Source organism: Pan paniscus, chromosome 1, assembly GCF_029289425.2.
Source record: "Pan paniscus chromosome 1, NHGRI_mPanPan1-v2.0_pri, whole genome shotgun sequence".
Lineage (NCBI taxonomy): Eukaryota > Metazoa > Chordata > Mammalia > Primates > Hominidae > Pan > Pan paniscus.
The window spans coordinates 81998872-82023834 of record NC_073249.2 but is presented as its reverse complement, the minus strand read 5'-3'; the positions used below and the strand labels follow the sequence as shown (position 1 = coordinate 82023834).

At 39.9% G+C, this 24963-nt stretch overlaps 1 protein-coding gene across 5 annotated transcripts in view; it reads left to right on the top strand.

Annotated features, from left to right (window-relative positions):
• Window positions 1–24963, top strand: part of MPZL1 (myelin protein zero like 1) — a 69160-nt gene that overhangs the window by 20179 nt on the left and 24018 nt on the right. For 2 of the 5 annotated variants that reach the window (XM_014341922.5, XM_063598551.1), the window contains one exon: window positions 23812–23978. In XM_014341922.5, coding sequence (XP_014197408.1) covers window positions 23812–23978 — 167 coding nt within the window. Of the gene's footprint in view, window positions 1–196; window positions 3255–23811; window positions 23979–24963 lie in introns of those variants that run through there. The other 3 variants (XM_063598549.1, XM_055112031.2, XM_034939741.3) reach the window with 3 other exon arrangements.

Below are 24963 nucleotides of genomic sequence, written 5' to 3'. Positions count from 1 at the left end.
AAACCCTTTAGTCTTGGCTGGGCACTGTGGCTCATGCCGATAATCCCAGCACTTTGGGAGGTCAAGGCAGGAGGATCACTTGAGCTCAGCAGTTCAAGACCAGCCTGGGCAACATGGTGAAACCCTGTCTCTACAAAAAATGTAAAAGTTAGCTGGGCCTGATGGCTCACACCTGTAGTCCCAGCTACTCAGGAGGCTGAAGTGGGAAGATTGCTTGCACCTGGGAGGTTGAGGGTGCAGTGAGCCATGATCATGCCACTGCACTCCAGCCTGGGTGACAAAGTGAGACCCTGCCCCCAGAAAAAAACCCTTGTTGGGAGGTCAAGGCAAGTGTATCACCTGAGGTCAGGAGTTTGAGACCAGCCTGGCCAACATGGCGAAACCCCGTCTCTACTAAAAATAGAAAAATTAGCCAGGCGTGGTGGCCCTCACCTGTAGTCCCAGCTACTCGGGAGGTTGAGGCAGGAGAATCACTTTAACCTGGGAGGCGGAGGTTGCAGTGAGCAGAGATCATGCCACTGCACTTCAGCCTGGGTGACAGAGCAAGACAAAAAAAAGAAAAAAAAGTCTTTGATCTTATCAAATTGTTCTTGTTTTCCATAATATCAAAAACCCGGAATATAAATATATAACAAGTATAAGAGTGTATCGCCTAACTATATTATGGGCAGATACCTTAATAGTATCTTTCAAATAAAAAAGATACTTGCCAACTTTTAAAATAAATATATATGGAGTGCCTGAGGGAATTTCCTAAGGAGTCCATAGTCTATCATCAGTCTACCATAATCAGAATAGGAACTATAGTTTATTTTGGAATGGATTGTGAAGATTTTCTCTCACTCTGTGGGTTGTCTGTTTACTCTGCTGACTGTTCCTTTTGCCACACAAAAGCTCTTTAGTTTAAGTCCCAGCTATTTATCTTTGTTTTTGTTGCATTTGCTTTTGGGTCTTGGTCATGAAGTCTTTGCGTAAGCTAATGTCTAGAAGGGTTTTTCCAATGTTCTCTTCTAGAATTTTTATAGTTTCAGGTCTTAGATTTAAGTCCTTGATCTATCTTGAGTTGATTTTTGTATAAGGTGAGAGATGAGAATCCAGTTTCATTCTCCTACATGTGGCTAGCCAATTATCCCAGCACCAGTTGTTGAATAGGGTGTCCTTTCCCCACTTGATGTTTTTGTTTGCTTTGTCAATGATCAGTAGGCTGTAAGTATTTGGGTTTATTTTTGGGTTCTCTATTTTGTTCCTTTGGTCTATGTGCCTATTTTTATTACAGTACCAGGCTGCTTTGATGACTGTGGCCTTATAGTATGGTTTGAAATCAGGTAATGTGATGTCTCCAGATTGTATGCAGGCTCTTTTTTGGTTCCATATGAATTTTAGGATTGTTTTTTCTAGTTCTGTGAAAACTGATGGTGGTATTTTGATGGGAATTGCGTTGAATTTGTAGATTGCTTTTGGCAGTATCATCATGTTCACTTTTTTTTTTTCTTCGAGACAGAGTCTCGCTCTGTCGCCAGGCTGGATTGCAATGGCGTGATCTTGCCTGACTGCAACCTCTGCCTCCTGGGTTCAAGCAATTCTCCTGCCTCAGCCTCCCAAGTAGCTGGGACTACAGGCACATGCCACCAAGCCCAGCAAATTTTTGTATTTTTAGTAGAGATGGGGTTTCACCATGTTGGCTAGGGTGGTCTCGATCTCTTGACCTCGTGACCCTCCCGCCTCGGCCTCCCAAAGTACTGAGATTACAGGCATGAGCCACCGCGCCTGGCCTTCACAATATTAATTCTTCCTATCCATGAGCATGGGATGTGTTTCCTTTTGTTTATGTCATCTGTGATTTCTTTCAGCAGTGTTCTGTAGTTTTCCTTGTAGAAGTGTTTCACCTCCTTGGTTAGGTATATTCCTAAGTATTTTGTTTTACTTTTTTTGCAGCTATTGTAGAAGGGGTTGAGTTCTTGATTTGATTCTCAGCTTGGTTGCTGTTGGTGTATAGAAGAGCTACTGATTTGTTTACATTAATTTTGCATCTGGAAACTGCTGAATTCTTTTATCAGTTCTGGGAGCTTTCTGGAGGAGTCTTTAGGGTTTTCTAGGTAAACAGTCTTATCATCAGCAAACAACAACAGTTTGACTTCCTCTTTACTGATTTGGATGCCCTTTCTTTCTTTCTCTTGTCTGATTTCTCAGGCTAGGACTTCCAATACTTTGTTGAAGAGAAGTGGTAAGAGTGGGCATCTTTGTCCTGTTCCAGTTCTCAGAGGGACTGCTTTCAACTTTTCCCTATTCATTATTATGTTGGCTGTGGGTTTGTCATAGATGGCTTTTATTACATTGAGGTATGTAATGGACAGGCATTCTAAGCCCTTTACAAATATTAACTCATTTCATTCTTGTAATAACTCTTTGAAGTCGGTACTATTAGAATAAACTTAAAAGTATGAGAAACTGAGGCATGGAGGGCTTTTTGCACAAGGTCCCACATCACTCTTTCTTGTCTCGGGTAACCCTGTGATTCACATAGTTGCAGACCACATAGTCACACCAGAAGTTTTTCAGGAAACCTTTCTAGACATCTTGTTAAAAACTTACAAAGGGGACAACTTTTGATGTGTAAAACAATTAGGAAGCATGTCCAGAGTCTAAGTGTTCTTTAAAAACCAAAAAAAGGCCAGGCACAGTGGCTCATGCCTGTAATCCCAGCACTTTGGGAGGCCAAGACGGGTGGATCACCTGAGGTCAGGAGTTCGAGACCAGCCTGGCCAACATGGCAAACCCCTGTCTCTACTAAAAATACAAAAATTAGTGGGCCATGGTCGTGTGCGTCTATAATCCCAGCAACTCGGGAGGCTGAGGCAGGAGAAACGCTTGAACCCGGGGGTCAGAGGTTGCAGTGAGCCAAGATCGCACCACTTCACTCCAGCCTGGGCGAAAGAGCGAAACTCAGTCTCAAAAAAAAAAAAAAAAGAACCTCCAAATAGCAGTTTGCCCATTTTCTCCTTCTAAGTTCACATATAGACCTTAATAAAAGTTATAGACTCCAACAACTAGTAAATATTTTTTTCCACTTGTTTCGTTAAATTTATTTCCATTAAATTGGGAGTAAGATCAAAACAGAATAATGTTTACTGTCATCAGTTTAAGAATAAATGTTGTGCTTACTCCGCAGAGGCAGATGGATCCACTACTTCTCCCCCCACTGCAAAATTTGGTTAAGATGTGGAAACTGATGGTACCATATGTGCACCAGGACGGTACGAAAAGGGTTTATGACTCACTTACTGAGGCTTTCTGGGGAGAGCAGGGCAGGCTTCCCATGCAGGTACAAGAATGGCTTGAGAAAGCAGGAAAAGGATACTGGCTCTCCTTTTATGGTGATAAGTTGCTGAGTCTGGAGTGAAGGTCCTTATATGCCCCTTCAGCCAGGTCTTGGTTTGAACTTCCCACCTGTTCCAAAGGATGGCTCACTTGGGCTTTCTTATTAGCTTGCCCTGAGGAAAGGGGTACAGCTTGAAAGCTCTTGGCAGTCAAATATCAAAAATGATGTCAGACTCTTTATTACAAATATATTTTTAAGTGCTTGTCATTGTTTATGTTATGGGGCAAAAATCTTGCATTGTACTAAACACCATGTCACTAATAGTGTGAATAGAAGATTCAGCAGACTAATGTCAAGAATGTTTTTGGAACCTTGAACACAGGGAATATCCTGTGTGTCTTTTAAAAACACAGAAAATACTTAACATCTCTATTTTGTTTGGGTTAACACTGATGATGCTGAAATATTGGATATTGATTGCCTGGGTCACTATGGGCAAAGAAGCTTTTTTTGTTTTTGTTTAGTTTTATGATATTACTGATTTCTGTGTTTTGTCATATTCTTTTCGTATTTTATTAAACATGTTTTTAATACATGGGCACTCTTATTTTCAAACTTAATAAATAGGACTCATTTTACTATGCATATCCTGGGTTTTAAACTCTGAGCTAAGAAACAAGAGACAGAAGAACCAAATTTGGGTAAAATTCAGAGTCTTAGATGCCAGAAGCCAGGGAGACGCTGGAAAACAATTATTGAGATGTGTTATAGGTTAACTGATAGTTGGAAGACAACATGCCTTTCAGGTTTGTGGTTTACTGCCTTTCATTAATTCTGACACAGTTTTTAATATTTTAATATCTCTGATATTGGGATATGCCTTACAATTGTTGGCGAGTCATAGCCAGCATTTTTATTTCTTGGGGACACAGAAAATAATGTGTCTTACCCTCAGTGGTGTCTTCAATTACATGAACTATGACAATTTTTACACTTTTATAAGTCTTTTAAAATAAAAAATTCATTTATACTTCAGAAAAAATACCTATGATTAGACCATGAGTTAGGGGAGACTTTGCAGTGGTGATTGCCTTGGAGTCGCCTTGAAGGAAGAGTGGGAGTTGGCCTAACGGGAGTGGGTTGGTGGAGAAGGCATTCAGACTGAGAGATAGCATATACAGCATATTATAAAGAGTGTGCTGTGTTGGGGAAAGGGCTAGAAGTTTGATGTGGCAGAAATGTAGGCTCTGGGGTGAGATGAGAATGATAAACTGGCTGGAATGGTAACCTGGAGCCAGCCTTTGAAAGGCTCTGTGTGCCGTGCGAGGGAGTTGAGGCTGTCTTGGCATGTTAGGCAGCATTGTAAAGCAGCTCTCCCTCCCTGTTTGCATCAGCAAAGGGGTGGGCAGCATTGGCACCAATAACAGAAGAGTGAAGACAATACATATGTCGAATAAGATCTCTAGCACAGAGTTCTCCAAAATGGAAAGGGCTGCACCCTGGAATCAGATGGAAGGGAGAACTTTACCAAGGGGGTGCTATTTCCTTCTGCTCTGTTGTGAATGGAGTTGGGGTTCAGTGGCCTGTTTTAGAAGCCTGTTTGTGGGCAAGCTGTGTGACAAAGTTGTTGAAAAATGAGGAATGGCTTTCAGAGGGCAGTATTAATCCATTTGGATGGAAATTTGGGAGTGGAACATGTGTTTCTAACCTGTTTTTGGCTTTTTCCTAAGGGCTATATATTCTTAAATTAAAGGTGATTTATCATTCTTAGTTTCCTCTAAAATATAACTTTTTGTAGAGGGAGGCTTTATCACAAAATTTAAGAAAAAATAAGTTTGTTATTCTTGCTGTGGTTTTATTTTTATAAGAAATTTGGGAATTTGATCCTTCATAGCAGAAATTTGTTCAGTTTGGGTCTCCAAACAAGAGACACAGAAAATTTGTTCATCAGAGAGCCACTGAGATATATAGTTAGAAGATCAATCAGGAAACATTAATGGAACCGGAATTATACAATAGAGGAAGAAAACTGCAAATATTTCTGTTGTTTCTGCCTAATTTTAACACTCATTACCATTTGCAGCCCATAAGCGTATTGTTTTGCATAGAGCCTGCATTGCTAAGCCAGTAGAAGGAACTAGTCTGTTAAAAACATTTTCTAATTTCATTCCCTTTTATTTTTGAGACAGGGCCTCACTCTGTCGTCTAGGCCGGAGTGCAGTGGTGCAATCTCAGCTCACAGCAGCCTCAACTATCCAGGCTCAAGCAGTCTTCCCACCTCAGTCTCTCAAATAACTGGGATTTACAGCATGAGCCACCATGCCTGGCAAATTTTTAAAAAATGTTTTGTAGAAACAGGGGTCTCACTATGTTGCCCAGGCTGGTCTAGAACTCCTAGGCTCAAGTGATCCTCCTGCCTCAGCCTCCCGAAGTGCTGAATGAACCACCACACCAGGTCTTTTATTTCACGTTTAAATAAAAATGTTAGATAGTTGTATGTTGACATAGTTCAAAAGTTAAAAAAGAATACATGATAAAAAGTCTTCCTCCTAGTCCCCTGTCCCTTTGCTGAGGAACCCAGTGTTAGTATCCTGTGTATGGTTCCAGAGATATTTTATGGAGATGTGAGCGAATCCATAAGTGATAGCATCTCATACACATGGTTCTACAGCTGCTTTTTTTTTTAACAGAAGTTTTACTGTGATATAATTCACATACTGTGGAATTCACCCATTTCAGTTGGGATTCAGTGGTTTTTCAGTGTATTCACAGTGTGTTGCAGCCGTCATTACTTATATAATATTAGAACACTTTCATCACCCCGTAAAGAAACCTTATATCCATTAGGGCTTAGTCCCTCTTCCCCTAGCAACTACTAATCTACTTTCTGTATTAGAAATTTTATATGGATAGAATCAGATAATATGGGGCCTTTTCTGTCTGGCATCTTTCACTTAGCATAACATTTTCAGTTTTGATTCATGATGTAGCATGTATCAATATTTCATTTCTTTTTATAGCTATAATATTCCATTGTATGAATATACCACATTTTGTTTATCTATTCATAAGATGAGGGACATGTTTTTCTCTTGTGTATATACTTAGGATTGCTATTGCTGAGTCATCATAACTCTGTGTTTAACCATTTGAGGACCTGCCAAACTGTTTTTCAAAAGGCTGTATCATTTCTATTCCCATCAACAATGTAGAGAGTTCTAATTTCTCTACATCCTCTCCAGCTACTGGTTAGTGCCATCTTTTTGATATAGCCATCCTAGCGAGTGTGAAGTGGTATCTCGTTGTGGTTCTAATATGCCTTTTTGCTAATGACTTAGTGATCCTTGAGCACCATTAAGTGCTTATTGGCTATGTATGTCTTTGGAGAAATGATATTCATGTACATTACCCATTTTAAAATTGTTTAATCTTTGCAATGTTGATTGTAAGTGTTCTTTATATATTTGAATACAAGTCTCATATATGATTTGCAAATATTTTCTCTCATTCTGTGGATGTCTTCTTGCTTTCTTGGTAGTTTAAAGCAAAAAATTTTAAATTTTGGGTAAGTCCAATTTACCTATTATTTCTTTTGTTACTCATGCTTTTGGTGTGATATCTAAGAAACCATTGCCTAATACAAGATCACAGAGCTTACTCCTATGTTTTTTTCTAAGGGTTTTATAGTTTTAGCTCTTACCTTTAAGTCTATGTTTTATTTGAGTTAATTTTTGTATATGATGTGCTTTACGTTTTGTACTTTTCATTTAATAATATCTTGGGAGATCATTCTATACCAGCACTAAAGAACTTCCTCAGTTTTTCTTATGATACTATAGTATTCTCTTATGTTGATATATCATAGCTACTTTAAACAGTCTCTCATTGATGGAGATTTACACAAACATTTGGGTTTGGAAATTATCTCAAAATGACATTGTGGCTTGAAAGTTGTTTCATATCACCTTTCTCAAAAATACAATTTCATCTATTTCACAGATTTGGTTGTTCCAGGCAACTCATGCTATTCAGAAGCCCTGGAATAAATCCCAGTCCTTTGGGTAGAATGACCCCAAGGAATTCAAGATATTTCATTCCATTAAATGTTTACAGTAAGTCAGGAAGCAAAAGTTTCTTTCAATTATCTGAAAATATATGGAAAAATACTTTTGGAGGGACAAGGTGCTCTAAAATTTTGTTGTACCGTCTAAGCTACAGTCAGTTTCAGATGACTTAATGGCATGTGTTCTTTTACTCTTTTGTTGAATTGTTGTCTGTGTGTATAAATCAAAGTGAGTAGTAATCTAAACTTCAGGCAATACAGGCAGCCAACTCAGTAAGATATAAAATATCCAGAGATTATGAAACATATAGGTTTCTTTGTTAAAGAGGAGGCTTAGGGGAAAATCTTGAAATACATCAACACTTTCCTAATCTGCAGAGGCATATTTGGCCACTGGAAAGTAAACAAAAAAAGGCTAATAGGAAGCTAAGATTAGTATGGCAAAACCCATTCCTTCAAGTTCTTGAGCTTTACCTGTAACACAGTTCTTCACTAAGAGACTATTCTTATTTTATACACTGATCAAGTCAGTGTGATATCACAAAAAAAGAACTTCAGAATTGTTTAAATTCTGTTTCTGTTCTTTATGATCTGGATACCTTCAATAAGTTACTTTCCTTTTTTGGGCTAGGGTATTTTCATCTATAAAATGAACATGAACTAGATGAGTTTTCAAGCCTATAGTAGAACAATTAATTAGAGGTGAAATAGAGGCTACTACTGGAGGCAAGCTGCAATCAGCAGTGGCCACAGCTGGCCTGATCTGCATGGAGTAGACAGTAAGAATGTTAAAAGCATTTACAAAAGTTCAAAAATAATCATGGCTGGAGACATCTGGCTAGGAGCAAATAGTCCGACATACCTGAGTGGCCCCAGAGGGCACACTAAGTTACATTATGTTCCTAATGTCCACACAAGTTCTGAGCTACCAAATAAAGGTTAAACAGAATACTGTAGTTCTTTCTTTTGCAGTTTTATTTTGATATAATTTCTCATTTACAGAAAGTTTCAGATAGAACACAAAGAATACCATCTATCCTTCACCCAGGTTTTTCTTTTCTTTTCTTTTCTTTTCTTTTCTTTTCTTTTTTGAGACGGAGTTTTGCTCTCGTTGCCCAGGCTGGAGTGCAATGCCGCGATCTCAGCTCATTGCAACCTCCGCCTCCCGGGTTCAAGCAATTCTCCTGTCTCAGCCTCCCATGTAGCTGGGATTACAGGTGCATGCTACCAACGCCCAGCTAATTTTTGTATTTTTAGTAGAGACAGGGTTTCATCATATTTGTTAGGCTGGTCTCTAACTCCTGACCTCAGGTAATCCGCCTGCCTCAGCCTCCCAAAATGCTGGGATTAAAGGCGTGAGCCACCGTGCCTGGCCCACCCAGGTTTTTCAGATGTTAACATTTTATTACATTTGCTTAAATCTTTCTCTCCCCTTCCTCCCCCTCCCACCTTGTATATGTGTTTCTGTACCACATGGAAGCAGTAAAAATGCTGTTCCTTTATTTATAAATAATTTAACATGTATTTCCTGAAGACTAAGGACATCATGTTATATAACCACAGTGTAATTATCAAAATTAGGAAATGAATATTGAAACAGTAACAGTACTGTTATCTAATATATAGAGTTTATTTGGATGATGCCCATTGATCCAATAATGTCCATTAGAGCAGAAGAAAATCCAGAATCATGTGATTCACTTAGCCATCATGTCTCTTTCATCACCTTTAGTCTGCAGCATTTCCTGAGTCATTTTCTTTAAAGTTTTACATTAATATTTTTAATGTATATTATATAAGCCAGTTACATAGTAGATTGCCCCTCATTCAAGCGTGTCTGATGATTTAGGCTATCCATATTTGGCAGGAACACCACGGAAGTAATGTTCTGTTCTTCTCAGTACCTGATCTAAGGAGAAAGGTGCTGCTTAGTTGTTCCACTGCTGGTGATGTTGACTTTGATCCTTGGTTAAGGTGTTGTCTGCCATGTTTCTCCACTCTAAAGTAACTATTTTTTTCCCCTTTGTAATTACTAACTATCTTATGGGTAATTCTTTGAAACTAGGCAACTATCATGTTTCTCCTTAAACTTTCACTCACCATATTATCTTTTTATGAAGACAGAAGGAAAATAATACATTTTAGTAAGAGTCCCATCAAAATGGTTGTGATGTTTAAAAAAATAACTTCAAGGAACATGGAGTAGTCATTTGACAGATATAATCATGTAGAATTACTTACTATCAGAAATTAAATGTATGCGCCGGGCGCGGTGGCTCACGTCTGTAATCCCAGCACTTTGGGAGGCTGAGGCGGGCGGATCACTTGAGGTCAGGAGTTCGAGACCATCCTGGCCAACATGGTGAAACCCCATCTCTACTAAAGATACAAAAAATTAGCCGGGCGTGGTGGCTCGCGCCTGTAATCCCAGCTACTCAGGAGGCTGAGGCAGGAGAATCGCTTGAACCTAGGAGGCAGAGGTTGCAGTGAGCCGAGATGGCACCATTGCACTCCAGCCTGGGCGACAGGACGAGACTCCATCTCAAAAAAAAAAAAGAAAAGAAAAGAAATTAAATGTATGCAATACTTAGTTTTTAAAAATATCCCTCACATATCTAAAGTCAATTTGCAGGTTTATACATGTAAAAATAATTTCATTTGTTAGTAGTATTGTTTTTGAAAGATTTAGAGATGAGTCACTCATGGAAATTTTTCTATTTTTCCAGTATTGGAGGCAGAATGAAACTAACAAAAATCCTTTGGGGAAAAAATTATTCCAATAAATTTTCCAATAATTATTCCAAATGTCTCTTCTTTTCCTCCCTTTTTTGTGTATCTTTACAACTCAACCAAAAAGTCCACTGTTACTATATCAAGCCTGCTTAAGAATCCTCCGTGATGCCCACTTCCTACAGGATCAAGTTCCAGCTCATCTGAATTCAGACTACCTTTTCATCTTAAAACTTTTCCTCTATTCCAGCCAAATTCATCTTCATAATTCATCTTTAAACATCATCTCACGTTTTTCTGTCTCTGCAAAATGCCCTTTCAATCTATTTTGAGTCTTCTCAGTATACCAGATAAAATTCAAGTGCATCTTTCATAAAATATTCCCTGACCTCTTCATTTTTCAAAGTTTGACTTTAATTAGCTACGTATAGTCTATTTGCTACTTCAGGGGGATGGCTTAGTAGGAACTTACCTTAGGGAAGATAAGGTGGCATAAATAACAATAAGATACAGACCAGGTAGTGCTGACTCCCTGCTTGGAGGGCCATTTTCCCATGCCCTGCACTGTGCCATACCCTGCACACTGTAGGACACAAAGTTTGTTGTACACATTCTTGCGTATATTTCCATGTACAGTATCTAATGAGACTCATCCCACTCAGAACTTAGGACTTATTATATATTCAATAAATGAATTGTTCAGTTGATACTGTCTTTTAAAAATTCTGATAAAGCCAGCATCTCAATAGGAAGCAGGGGCAGATGTTTCCATTCCTCCCTCATATTTTACTTTCTGTTCAAGGGTGAGTGTTTACACTTTGAACTCTTTCTGGCAGTGATGAATCAGTGCTGATTAATCAATACTCTTTTGCCAGATTTTTCTAGGAGCCAGAGAGAGCTTGACTGGGGTTAGGCATCCATTTAAGGGCAGGTTGGTTTCCTTATTTTAGGAAAAAAAATAGTGCTTATATGTTTCATTAATCATAACTTCACTTTACAGGAATCCAAAAAATTTAGTGTTATCTGTTCACTCCTTTTGAAGTGTTCTTTGAGAGCTCTCTGACCACCAGGAAGTGTAGTAGGTGCTAGGCACACTGAAGCCAAGTAAGGTGTAGTTCCATGGCTCAAGGAGTTGTGAGTCTAACAGGGGAGCTGAAGTTAATTGCAAGGGAGATTGTGCTTTTCACTGAAAGGTGTGTCTTCGGTAGACTACAGCCATAGAGTCGTGTGAGAATTACTGAAGAGTGTGGCAGAAGAAAAGGTGGTAAGATCAGGGAGGGCTTTACCAAAGTCACGTTCAGGTGGAGTCTTGAAATTCTGTAAGCTTTCAGAGGTGGGCCTTGTTCCAAGCTGTGTGAGTATAGCCCTGAGGTAAGCTGGCTGCGTGGCATGTTGAAGGAAGTGAGAGCAAGCTGATACCAGCTCACCACCAACAGCCTTTGCCAAATGTAAAGCAGGAAAAGGAGGGTTACTTTGAAAAGCCTAGTGTGCCATGCTGAGAATGATGGACTTTATGAAGCAATGGAGGAGCTTTTAAATGTGTTTTCAATAAGAAATTGTCATGGACAAATCAGCATTGAATTCAGCTCTCATTAAAAACGTGTCCAAAGGATAACTCGACAGTAAACATATCTCGAAAGTACCCATGGCTGTAAAAAAGGCGAAGTATTTCTTTCTCCATTTAATTTACCCTCCCCTGGGTGATTGGTTTGTGGTTAGGCCGTTTGTCCAGCTGCAGCAGACTGGTTTTACACCCTGAAGTAAACTTGAATTTCTTTTTTTTTTTTTTGAGACGGAGTCTCGCTCTGTCACCCAGGCTGGAGTGCAGCGGTGCGATCTCGGCTCACTGCAACCTCCGCCTCCCAGGTTTAAGCGATTCTCCTACCTCAGTCTCCCAGGTAGCTGGGATTACAGGCGCCCGCCATCACGCCGGGCTAATTTTCGTATTTTTAGTAGAGATGGGATTTCACCATGTTGGCCAGGTTGGTCTCGAACTCCTGACCTCAGGTGATCCACCTGCCTCAGCTTCCCAAAGTGTTGGGATTACAGGTGTGAGCCACTGCGCCTGGCCTTTGAATTTCTTAAAACCAAGCAGAACAGTGATTTTCAAGCTCTCTTCATTAGATTCTATCAGCTGGAGTTTATTTATTTATTTATTTGAGACAGTCTCACTCTGTTGCCCAGGCTGGAGTGCAGTGGCGTGATCTCCGTTCGCTGCAACCTCTGCCTCCTGGGCTCAAGCAATCCTCCCCGCTCAGCCTCCCAAGTAGCTGAGATTACAGGTGTGCGCCATGAGGCTCAGCTAATTTTTTTTATTTTTGGTAGAGATGGGGTTTCACCATGTTGCCCAGGCTGGTCTTGAACTCCTGAGCTCAAGCGATCCACCCACCTCAGCCTCCCAAAGTGCTGGGATTATAGGCGTGAGCCACTGCACCTGGCACAGCTGCATTTTAGAGCTTCCAAATGCTTAGTGCGTATTTCATTTGTTTCCAAAGTACATTTTAAACCATTAAAATCACAATAAAAAATAGCACACACACTTGTGGGTGGTTATATGAATAATTCGTGGACTTTGGACACCAATGTCGTGTTAACTCAGGCTGCCAGTGCAGTCTTCAGAATAAAGTAGATTTTTGTAATTTCTCTGCCGACATGTAAACTTTATACAAGTGTGTTATTGATTAAGAAGCTGAGTAGAGCACTGCCCTGGTATTTTGAAAAGTTCAGGTTCATGCATGTGCACTAATAACGTATTTTACAAGTGAACATACCTATACCTACAGTCAATCAAATGCCAGGCAAGGTGTGGCTCGTCTGCTTCAGGCATGGTCTTATTGTATAATAGCATCATAAGTGAAGTCCCAACATCTCATTTGTATGCTGGGTAGTAATTACATGTTTCAAATCACCTGGGGGCCTTTTAAAAATCCTGATACCCAGGCCATACCCTTACCAATTAAATCAGAATTCCTGGAGGTAGGGGTGGGACCCAGGCATTAGTATTCTTTTAAGAGTTAGACTGTTTAGAGCAGTTATGGTTTACAGCAAAATAGAGCAGAAGGTACAGATTTCCCATCTGTCTCCTCCGGCCTCTCCTATTATTGGTATCCCCCACCAGAGTGATACATTGTTACAGTTGGTGAACCTACAGTAACACATCATTATCACCCAAAGACCATTATATTTACATTAGGGTTCCTTCTTTCTGTTGTACGTTGTATGGGTTTCAACAGATGTACAATGACATATATCTATTATTATAATATCATATAGAGTAATTTAGTATTTTTCAGTAGTTTCAGTAGGCATCAGTATTTTTAAATTTTTAAAAATTTTTTGCTGTATTTTGGAGGAGAGGAACTCTTATTGCCATCGACCGTAGGCGTATTCTTTCCAATCTCTTGTTCTGTCCTTCTAGTAATAATTGTATTGGCTTTTCTGGTTTCAGTTAAATTTTGGTTCACGTATCTTCAAACATACTATAAACCTGATAAGATTTGAGAGCCCAGAAAGATAAATTTAAGGTACAGTGGTCTTTTTCCTGAAGAGCAATTTTAATATGCCATTTCAGCACCTGGGAAGTGTAAAATATGTGAGAGTGTTATTTTCTTATCTATCAGATATGCCTCCAGAGCTTTCAACATGTTCTTTATGTTAAGCATTTTAGTCCCCTGTACTCTAGCAGAAGTAAAATCTGATTTTTCCTACCAAAAGTTCCTTATTTTCATTTGCTTGCTAAGAACCGAGAAATGTTTGGATGCTTTATGCAGATGATACAATTCAAACTAACTGCAACTGGGGCATTTGTGTTGCCTGCTTCATGTTTTGAGCCTTTAGTATTTAATGGAAGCCCTGCACTGTGGAAGGTCTCCTAATAGCACTTTGTGCATCCCAGGGGCCAGGCACGGTGCTTCTGCAGCCACACTGTAGATGTTTGTTTATTTGTCTCCACTAGGCTGTCAGTACATTTAGAGGCTGAGTCTCAGTGTGTGTTTGAAAGAATGAATGGTTGATTGAAGAAAGGAGACCATTTGCAGGAGAGAGAGAGAGATGAACAGTACATATATAGAGGAGGGCAAGAAGAAATCCCAGGGCTTTAGAGTCAAGTGATTAGTTCAGTGACTGGCCTGATTCAGGACCCTTTGAGCATTTCTCATTTGAGAAACAGAAAGATCTTTGTTGGTACAAAAAAGGTTAAGGATAGATATGTGGCCAGCTGGACATCGATCATGAGCGGAAGGAATTGACTCTGAGAGGGATTTGGTAATCTTCTGTGTTAGTAAAAGTGCATGGATTTTTTTTTTTACAGTCTCACTCTGTCACACAGGCTGGAGTGTAGTGGCACAATCACAGTTCACTGCAGCCTCAACCTCCCAGGCCCAGGCAGTCCTCCTATCTCAGCCCCCTGAGTAGCTGAGATCACAGGTTTGAGCCACTATGCCCAGCTAATATTTTTTTGTCAAGACGAGGGCTGGTCTTGAACTCCGGGGCTCAAGCCATCCTCCTGCCTCAGCCTCCCAAAATGCTGGGATTACAGGCATGAGCCACCTTGTCTGGCCAGATTTTTTTTTTTGTAATCAAATATTTCAAAAGGGGTGAGTCTCCTTTGGGGTGATTCTCTCACACAGAAAGATGATTCTTGGAGGAAACATATCTAAGCATCCTCCAAGGTAGTGTCAGCATTCAAAGTTGACCCTGAATTATCTCTGCAGACACTTTTTGTGTTGGGCATTATGCTGAAGCCATTTGTTGTAGAGCAAGTTGATTTTTATGGCTGAGCTTATCTGAATTTAGTTTGATATATTGTATTCTTTATTTATTCATTCATTGATTCACTGATTGATTCATTTTTCCTGACATTCAAACAAATGTTTTTTGAACACATTGTGAAAGGGCCAGGCATTTGTCAGGTAATGAGGGTATAATGGTAAACAAGGTAGACACAGCCCTTTGGCCCTCTTAGGGGTGCAGACAGCCGGTCATTTAAGTGGAGTGTGAGGAGAGCATTGACAAGGAAAGGACAGGATGTCGGGGAGCACAGGGTGGGGAGTGTGGGGCAGACGCTAGGAGGAAGTCCCTTGAGATTAAGGCCTGAAGCATAACTTTAGACAAAGAGTGCAGAAGAGTGTGTTCCTGACTAATGAAAAGCTTAGTTTATTAATACTTAGGGCTTGTTGAATGGAGGATACTTTTGCAGCCTTCCCCTACTTTGTGCCATCCAGCCAAGAGAGGTCCACAGTAGCAGCCCTGATTCGTGGGAGGAAAGAGCCCACTTCAGCTGCAGGGTGGCCCTGTTCCCAGGAGAGATTTGAGTCTGACCCCACAGTGGCAGCAAGGCAGCTCTGTGCCTGTGTTATCTCCACCAGCACACGTCATTGAGTCAGCTTTACTTTATCTAGCCTGATTGTAGAAGTCATAGTAGACACTGTGAGGGAATCGTGTGGAATTTTCACTGGAGCATTCTGAAACTTAAAAAGTAAATCTTTTATTGCTTTACTAATGTCTTCCTGTGTCTCTCTTTTTAAAAATTTTTATTGTAAAAAGTAAAATATATACCAAAGAGTGTATGTGTGTACAGTTTACACTATCAGTATTAAAATGGGCACCCATGTACTCATGACCAGCCTAGGAAATAAAACATTACCAATAGTGTGTACCTTTCACATCCTGCCTCCTCCACCCTGTTCCAGTTGTAACTACTACCCTGAATTTGTATTTAGTGTTCTCTTTTGTTCCTCTCTTCTAGTATGTTTTAAAAGGTCATATTTATGCTTATTAGGAGATATTACAGTATCAGACTCTTGCTGTGTACCAACAAAGAACAAGAGATAGGTCAGAACGCTGTTTAAATAAATTGCTTGATTGTACTCTTTTAAGCAGGAGTTTATAGTGGTAACATCAAAGTGCTTAAAAAAATTCAAAACAAAAGCCTTTTTCAGTTTCAAGGAAAACCTTAACAAGGTGTGTTAAAAAGATAAGGTTTTTTGAGGTCGGGTGAGGTGGCTCACACCTTTAATCCCAGCACTTTGGGAGGCCAAGGCAGGTGGATCACTTGAGGTCAGGAGTTCAAGACCAGCCTGACCAACATGGTAAAACCCTGTCTCTACTTAAAAAAAAATAGAAAAATTATCTAGGCATGGTGGCACGCCCCTGTGGTCCCAGCTATTCAGGAGGCTGAGGCCAGAGAATCACTTGAACCCAGGAGGTGGATGTTGCAGTGAGTTGAGATCGCTCCACTGCACTCCAGCCTGGGCAACAGAGCAAGACTCTTGTCTCAAAAAAAAAAAAAAAAAAAAAGATAAGGTTTTTACAAACCAGTATGCTATAAATGGACCCAATAGTAACATGACATTGAATTGCTTCAACCAGTAACAGCTTCAAGATCCCTGCCTATGTTCCCTGCTGTGAACGTGTTTATTTGTTCCTAATAATACTGCCACAGTGTATTTCAAATTATTTTATGGTATGAGAGTTTGAATTTACTTGGAGTAAGATCATCTCGGCATGTAGTTGGGAGACATTATTTACTCTATTGTTTCAGTAATTCAGAATATTGAAATAGGTCAGTCATGTCAGGAAATAGACTCTTAGGTGAACCATTCTTAAATTTGCCTTTTTCTTTGTGATTGTGATGGATATTGTTTTGTTTTCTATCTTTGCTTTTTTTTTTCTTTCAAATGTTCTGGTTGTCCATCCAAATTGTAAGAATATTACATTTTGAATATCCTTTGATTATTGTAAAAATGACCCCTAGTCAGATGATTCCACAGACTTTTTGATTACTTGTTAAATGACTTTGTGGGCTTTTTTCATTTGAATTGATTTCCTATTTTGAGGGTCAGTATCACTTCATTGCTAAATGATACCTTTGAGCAACATGGTACATTTTAGAAACCTTATTCTCCAGAGTACTCTAAGAGAAGGGTTGTTTGGATTTTATTTGTTTATATTCTTGCCCTTTAAACTCTAGCATAACTCAGCAGGATTCGGTTCTCCTTATAGAACCGTTCCCCAGAGAGAAAGTAAGCTCAGCTCTCATTTCCATGTTGAAGTTTGTATGCAAGTTTACATGGAGCTCAGAATCCAAAGTTGGCAGGATATGAAAATGTTTGTATATCATTTAATCTATTTTATTTCATTTCATTTCTGTGTTTTTATTCCCAAAGCAATTGGTTTTATTCAGGAATCAACAGACTTTTTTTAATCCATCTATAAGTTTTTGAACCAAAGCTTTACTACATTTCACAGCCATTTTTGCCACTATGCCATAATTATAAATCCTCGGCCTCAAAGAAACCTATTTAATATCTTATTCAGATTGAGATTCTAGTCTTTAGTGACATGGAATGTAGATTAGAACAATAGTTTCTGTATATCTCAATGGTCTTTACATTTGCATTTTTAGCCATTTTAACTAGCCCCTAAAAACTCTCTTTTATGACTCTGTGGATGAGCTATCTGAATTCAACAATAATTGTACTATGTATTCCCATAATACTCCTAGTCATTTAAAAAAAGGCAGGGGAATGGACAAAGCAAATCATTCCCAATTGTTTAAGAAACCAGTGAACTCATCCCTTGCTTGGACTACATAGAATACAGCCTGAGAGGGAAACCTGTGATTTAGTTTCTCTCTTTACCCACACAGGAGAACACTTCTGACAAGATGCCATTCGTGCTCACCGTAGTTGGTCAGAAACTGCGGCTCTGTGCTTGGCAAAAGTTAATTTGGATTTTAGATGCTGTGTGCAAGGAAACCATGTGCAGTTTTAAGCAAGGATCTTCACTGAAATTTCTCCCTACAATCAACTACGCAGAGTGCCCAGCTCTCAGCATTGGACACAGTTGGCCACTCTTCCCTTGTCTCTCATGGCATCGTGATTTCCTGGGATACCTTTGGTCTCTTTGTCCATACCATTCTCTATCTGGGGTACACTCACCATAGGCAGAGGAAAAACATGGTAACCAGGGTGGCTGCTGCAACATATTTGAGGGGGTCAGGGTAGGCAATGAGGTCCGAGAGGTAGCCAGGAGTTAGCTCATGTAGGACTTTGTAGGCCACTTGAGACTGGCCTGATCTGGCTGATGGGAAACCCATAGAGGATTTTGAGTAGAAGAGTGATATGATCCAACCTGAATTTTAATGAGATCTCTTTGGCCTCTCTGTGGACTAGTTGCTGTGAAGTGGGGAAGGCTGAAGGAGGCAGACACCAATTAGGAAGCTATCAATACTTAATCCCGGTGAAAGATGACAGTGGCTTGGACCAAGATGGTGACACCAAATGAGGCAGAGAGAGATCAATTTCTAGATAGGTTTCTTTTGTTTTGTTTTGTTTTTTGAGACAGAGTCTCGCTCTGTCACCCAGCCCGGAGTGTAGTGGTGTGATCTCAGCTCACTGCAAGCTCCGCCTCCCAGGTTCACACCATTCTCCTGCCTCAGCCTCCCGATTAGCTGGTACTACAGGCGCCCGCCACCACACCCAGCTAATTTTTTTGTATTTTTAGTAGAGACAGGGTTTCACCATGTTAGCCAGGATGGTCTTGATCTCCTGACCTCGTGTTCCGCCCACTTTGGCCTCCCAAAGTGCTGGAATTACAAACGTGAGCCACCGCACCCGGTCCCTCTAGATAGGTTTCTAAGTAGAGATGACATGTGTAGCTGACAGCTTGGAGGAAAGTTGTACAAAAGAGAGGAGTCACAAAACAGTCCAGGGTTTTGGTCTCAGCCACTAGAAAACTGGTGTTACCATTTACTGATTTGGAGAAGACCATGGAAAGGAAGTTTGGGGGGTGGGAATCAGGAGTTTAATTTGGACATATTAAATTTGAGATGATGCCAATTACATCCAAGCAAAGTTGAATAGGCTGTGTGTGTGTGTGTGTGTGTGTGTGTGTGTGTGTGTGTGTACAGGTGTCATCAGCATTTGAAACTGAATGAGGTCACCAAGAGAAGGAATGTTAAATAGATAAGCAGTCAGAGAAATGATCTGGGCTCTTAATCATATAGAGGTCAGGAGAACCAGGGAAGGAGCAGTCAATGAGATAAGAGAATCAAGAGGGAGAGGCATTCCAAAAGCCAAACTGTTAAAAAACAAAAAAAAAGTTTTAGCAGGGAGTAACTTTCAAAGGTTTTAGATAGGGCAATAAGACAAGATTTGAGAATTAACCATGGAGGTCATTGCATTCCTTAACAAAAACAGTTTCTATGGAGTAACGGAGATGAAAGCCTAAATTGGATTTATCCAAGAGAACAGAAGAGGAGAGAAATTGGACACAGTATGTACAGACAATTCTTTCAAGATTGATAAAATAAAGGAGGACAAAGGGGCCAGAGCTGCAGGGAGATGCAGGGTCAAGGTTTTTTTCTCTAAACCTGGGATATAAATATAAATATGTATGTTTATATTGCTGCTGGTGGTAATTCAGTAGTGAGTGAAAAATTCAGAAGAGGGAGAATTGCTGGATCAATAAATGTCCTTAGGTAGGCAAGAGATGAGATGCAATGTGTAGTGGAGAGGTTAATCCTGGAGAGGGATGCAGACAGACACTTTCTACATAGGAGTGCAGGGAAAGCAGAATGGGCACAGATGCAGGGAGGTGGGTAGCTATGGTGTCTGGACATAGGGAGGTTCTCTTCTCATTGCTTCTGTTTTCTCAGTGAAATAAGCAGCTCAGTCATTAGCTGGGAGTGAGAAACCAGAGGAAGTGGAAATTTGAGGTTAGAGAGGAAGGTTTAAAATAGTCCTCTAGGGAAATGGAAAGCAGATGGATTAGGGCAATGTGGGTGGATTGCTAGACAGCATTAAGAGTCCCTTTAAGGTTAGTGACCATCCATTTAAGGCGAAAATAGTCAGTGGGATTGTGTGCTTTTGTCCAGCTGTGGTCAGCCACCCTGGTGGAGATGCATAGTGGATAGAGAATTGAATTTAACCAGGATAGAGGTTCCAGGTGAAGGCCCTGAAGGGAGAGGCAAGAGAGCTGATTGTGTATGCAAGGGGGTGAGTATAATGGTGGCCTATGGGGTTTAGTCTGAGTAAGGCAAATGAAGACATGCTGGGATTTTAGTTTCTGATGCAGCTTAGGGATCAGTGAACTCAGGGTTTTGGAGGATATTGGAAAGCTAAGAGGTGGTCAATTAGGGAGTAGAGAAGCCTGAAACTACGATTCTGGAGTGGGTGCAGGTACTGATGATTGGGTCTAGAGCTAGTGATTCTCAACTGGGGGGATTTCACCTCTGAGGAGGCATTTGCAATGTCTGGAGACATTTTTGGTTGTCACAACTGGAGGCAGAGGAGATACTGCTGTCATCTAGTAGAGGCCAGGGGTGCTGCTCAACATCCTACAAGGTATAGCACAGTTTCCCACAACAAAGGATTGTCTGTGGCAGTTGCCAGTAGTGCTGAGGTTGAGAAGCCCTGGTTTAGGGTATAAAATAAAAACTTCAGCTGAATTAAATTTAAAGGAGTTTAACTGAACAAAGAATGAATTGCGAATTGGGCAGCCTTCTGAGCCAAGGTAGGCTCAGAGACGCCAGCGCAGCCACGTGGTGGAAGAAGATTTATGGACAGAAAAAGGAAAGTGATGTACAGAAAATGGGAGTGAGGTACAGAAACAGCTGCATTGATTATAGCTCAGCATTTGCCTTATTTGAACACAATTTGAACAGTTGGCTACATTTGATTGGCCAAAACTCGGTGCTTGGCACAAGGTGATTGGCTACGGCCTGTTTACACCTATACTTGTTATAGTTCACAGTGTACAGAAAAACCCTTAGGCTGAACTTAAAATATGTAAGGAGGCAGCTTTAGGCTAAACTTGATTGAACAGGTATGACCATAGAAATGAGTGGCTGGGGTAGGCCTGATCTTACCCAGATTATTGGAGAAGATAAACAGACTAGGGTTTTAGAAGGTTTATCTTACAACTGATGAAATCTCCAAAAATGATGACAAGAGTAGTATTAGAGAAAAGCATAGATAGCCAGGGATGGGAGGAAGTTAATTTCTCAGTGTGTGGCATCATTTTCTTTTTCTTGAGCTAGCTGATGGGCTAGCTTTGGATTTCATAATCCTGGCTAAGAGCTACACGTTCAGATTAGCCAAAGAGTGTTGTGTGTTTTTTAAAAAGCCACCTGTTTATTACCTAACTTTGGTATAATGAAATCTGTGTCTTAAATAGATGCCTAAAAGCCATTTGGGAATTTGGTTAGTCTTTTTGCTCAAAATTCTGTGACTGTAAACTTGGACACTTGGTCTAATTCCATCTTTAAATAATGTCTCAGGATGACAAGTCTTGCAGCTAGGCCTTGAGGAAGGGATCTGGTTTAAGAAAATCCTTGAAGAAGACTGGGTGCGGTGGCTCACGCCTGTAATCCCAGCACTTTGTGGGGGCCAGGGCTGGTGAATCACCTGAGGTTAGGAGTTCGAGACCAGCCTGGCCAACATGGTGAAACCCCGTCTCTACTAAAAATACAAAAATTAGCTGGGCGTCGTGGTGGGTGTCTGTAATCCCAGCTACTCGGGAGGCTGAGGCAGGAGAATTGCTTGAACCCAGGAGGCGGAGGTTGTGACACTGCACTCCAGCCTGAGTGACAAGATTGAGACTCGGTCTCAAAAAAAAAAAAAAAAAGAAAGAAAGAAAAGAAAATCCTTGAGAAACTTTATTTATAGACTTTTAGAGACTGTGGCTTTCCAGTACTCATCACCATGGAGAAAACTAGTCAAAATCACACAGAGTGAATAAGGGTTGCGAGCCAGTGCTGCTTCCTGGAATAAGCTGGTCCACTAGTCTAGTCTTGTGCTTTGTCCTTCATTTTGAACTCAAGTGCCCTGGGGCTGCTTTTCTGCGTACCCACAATAGCAAGGAACTCTTTTGTTTGCATCTCCTCTGAAAGAAATGCTTGTTTTGAGGTTTGGACCGCAAATAATAATCTATTGTTCCCTGTAATAATAATCCACCCTCTTTCGCAGAAAAAAAAATCTGCTTGATGCAGTATGGCTATCAGTTTATTTAAAAGAATAGCCAAAAGTGCCCATTATGTCCTGAGAATAAACATTTGCAAGATGGTTGGGAGGAATGGGGGAGTACTCTTGTTCTCCTTGGCTGAGAGTCAGTTAAGTCTTCAAGGAGAAAAAATTCTGAAAATGACCATCAGTCCTGGCTGACAATACTCTTCCTTATTCTGCCAGTCTGTTACATTCTAAGAATTATTGCAACACTGCAGATATTTATTCCAAACGATTTCTTTAAAAAATATCGAAGATGGGTATTTTTAAGTTACCAATTTTGGGCCAAATACGTTTTTTTTTTTTCTGACTTTCATTTTGTCTGTGAAAGCATTTCTTTTATAGCAGTATGTTCAAATTAGCAATCTTTAAGAATTTGGCAAATACTTTTAACAGCAATCCTTAACAATTCCTGCAGTTGCCTACGATTGCAGATCTTGAAAAAAGAGCCATTTTTATATTCCAAGTGGTAGACACATTTCAATTACTATTTCCTGGGCTTAGGCTAACTGACAAAACTTGATGGGTGAAATGAAAATGTGATATACGGTGTAATCAGCTGTTTACTTACCTAGCACAGTGAAATCTTATGGTAGGTATGATTGCACTAACAAAACCAAAACATGCATTTTTCTTCCTTAAGTTCTTTACAAGAAAAGGATCAGTTAGATAATAAATGTGGCTTTAAAATGAAGTTATATCTTAGGATAGTTTTAATTGCATTACATATGGATGATGAGAAAAGTTCAGTGTGATAACAATTGCGTAACAGATAAGCATGAGAACTACTTAAAGAAATAAAAATATGCCCTTCACCTCATTAAAAATAGACCGTCAGAGAAGCCACCCAGAAGTCCTTCAGTAGGTGAATGAATAAACTGTGGTACATCCATACAATTTGTATATTATTCAGCAATAAAAAGAAATGAGATATTATGCCACAAAAAGACATGGAAGAAAGTTAAGTGCATATTACTAAGTGAAAGAAGCCAACCTTAAAAGGCTACATGCTGTATAATTTTAACTAGATAACATTCTAGAAAAGGCAAACCTATAGAGACAGTATAAGGTCAGTGTTTGCCAGGGGTGTGGGGGAAAGGACGGCAGGAATAAATTGGTGTAGCACAGGGGATGCTTAGGGAGTGAAACTATTCTGTATGATACTGTAATGGTGGAGACATCACTATACACCTTTGTCAAAATCCATAAGATCTACAACACTAACGCAAATCCTAATGTAAACTATGGACTTTGGTTAACAATGATGTAACCATATTGGCTCATCAATTAAAACAAATGTATGACACTAATGCCAGATGTTAATAATAGGAGAAACAGGTTGGCCGTGGGAGAGTGAGGGAATATGAGAATTCTACCTTCTATTCAATGTTTCTGTAAACCTAAAACTGCTCTTTAAAAAGTCTATTAGTTTAAAAAAATATATTCAATATAGCCAGACTAATAAAAATATCTTAACTAAAAAGCAATACAAACCTAAACTGTCAGCAATTATTCTGTTTATAGTGCTATTCTGATTGAACTTAGCTGTAGAATATTCTGCCAGAAATATGTAATGGCAGTGAATTACTGTATATATCTAGTAACTTTGCTGTATCTTTTCTTGTCTGGCAAAAATGCACAGTGGTATTCATGCTAAGTCCTACTTTTAACTACCCTTATTCCTTTCTCTTCAGTGACAGCTGGAGTATCAGCCTTGGAAGTATATACGCCAAAAGAAATCTTCGTGGCAAATGGTACACAAGGGAAGCTGACCTGCAAATTCAAGTCTACTAGTACGACTGGCGGGTTGACCTCAGTCTCCTGGAGCTTCCAGCCAGAGGGGGCCGACACTACTGTGTCGGTAAGAATGCTTGACTGCTCTTGGCTAGTCCTGCCTCACAGGTTTCTTTACTGCTGTATAATTAGTGATCCATTTTTCTGATGGTTCATTTCCAAAATGAGTGTATTTTTTAATCTATTATAGACTTCAAGGCCCTTCTCTTGCTTCAGGATAAAATAAGTTCAGCATCTCTTAAATGCGTCTGGTTTCCTTGTCTTTGCTCAGTTTCTCTCCACCATCAAATCCCATTCTGAAATTGATCTTAATTGACCACACTGACTCTAATCAGGATTTATCCTGCATCTTTTCATCTTTTATTGCCCCATATTTATTGATATTTATTTTATGTATTATCAAATTTTATATATATATGTATGCATCTTCTGATTTGATTATCTTTTTTTAATTTAGCATATAGTCCATCTGATTTAGCAATATTGATTTGGGAGCTTACTATGCAGTGGGTTATGTAGGGCCTTCAAAAATGTCTAAAACAGAATCCTTGCTCTCACCTAGAGATGATTAGGAGGAAGGCTGATATATAGATGACTTTGGAGTAAGATAAAGGATGTAACAGAAATACAGCACCAGAGCATTGAAAAAAGGTTATTTAGTAACTAGTGGAGTGCTGGTTATGCAGTGGGTGTTTATTAAACATGAACTGACTATCTTGGTTCTGGTCTGTAAAATGGAGACGATAAAACCTCCCACACAAGGGTGTTAGGATAAAGTAAGATTATACAAGATAAGTGCTCAGGAGAGTGTCTAGCTCTTGAGTTACTAAAATACACCATTTGTTGTTACTGTTGCTCTCCCAGCATGTGGAATGCCCTTCATATATTGGCACATATTTTAGTACTGTTGCATGTTACAGGTTGTCAGTATTTAGCAAGGACAGTCTGTCATCTATCTTTAAGAATGCCCAATTCTTCTTCTGAATGGTGAGTTACATTGTGGATCACCACCTAGATGTTGGGCCCATCATATGCCTATGCCATTTAATCTT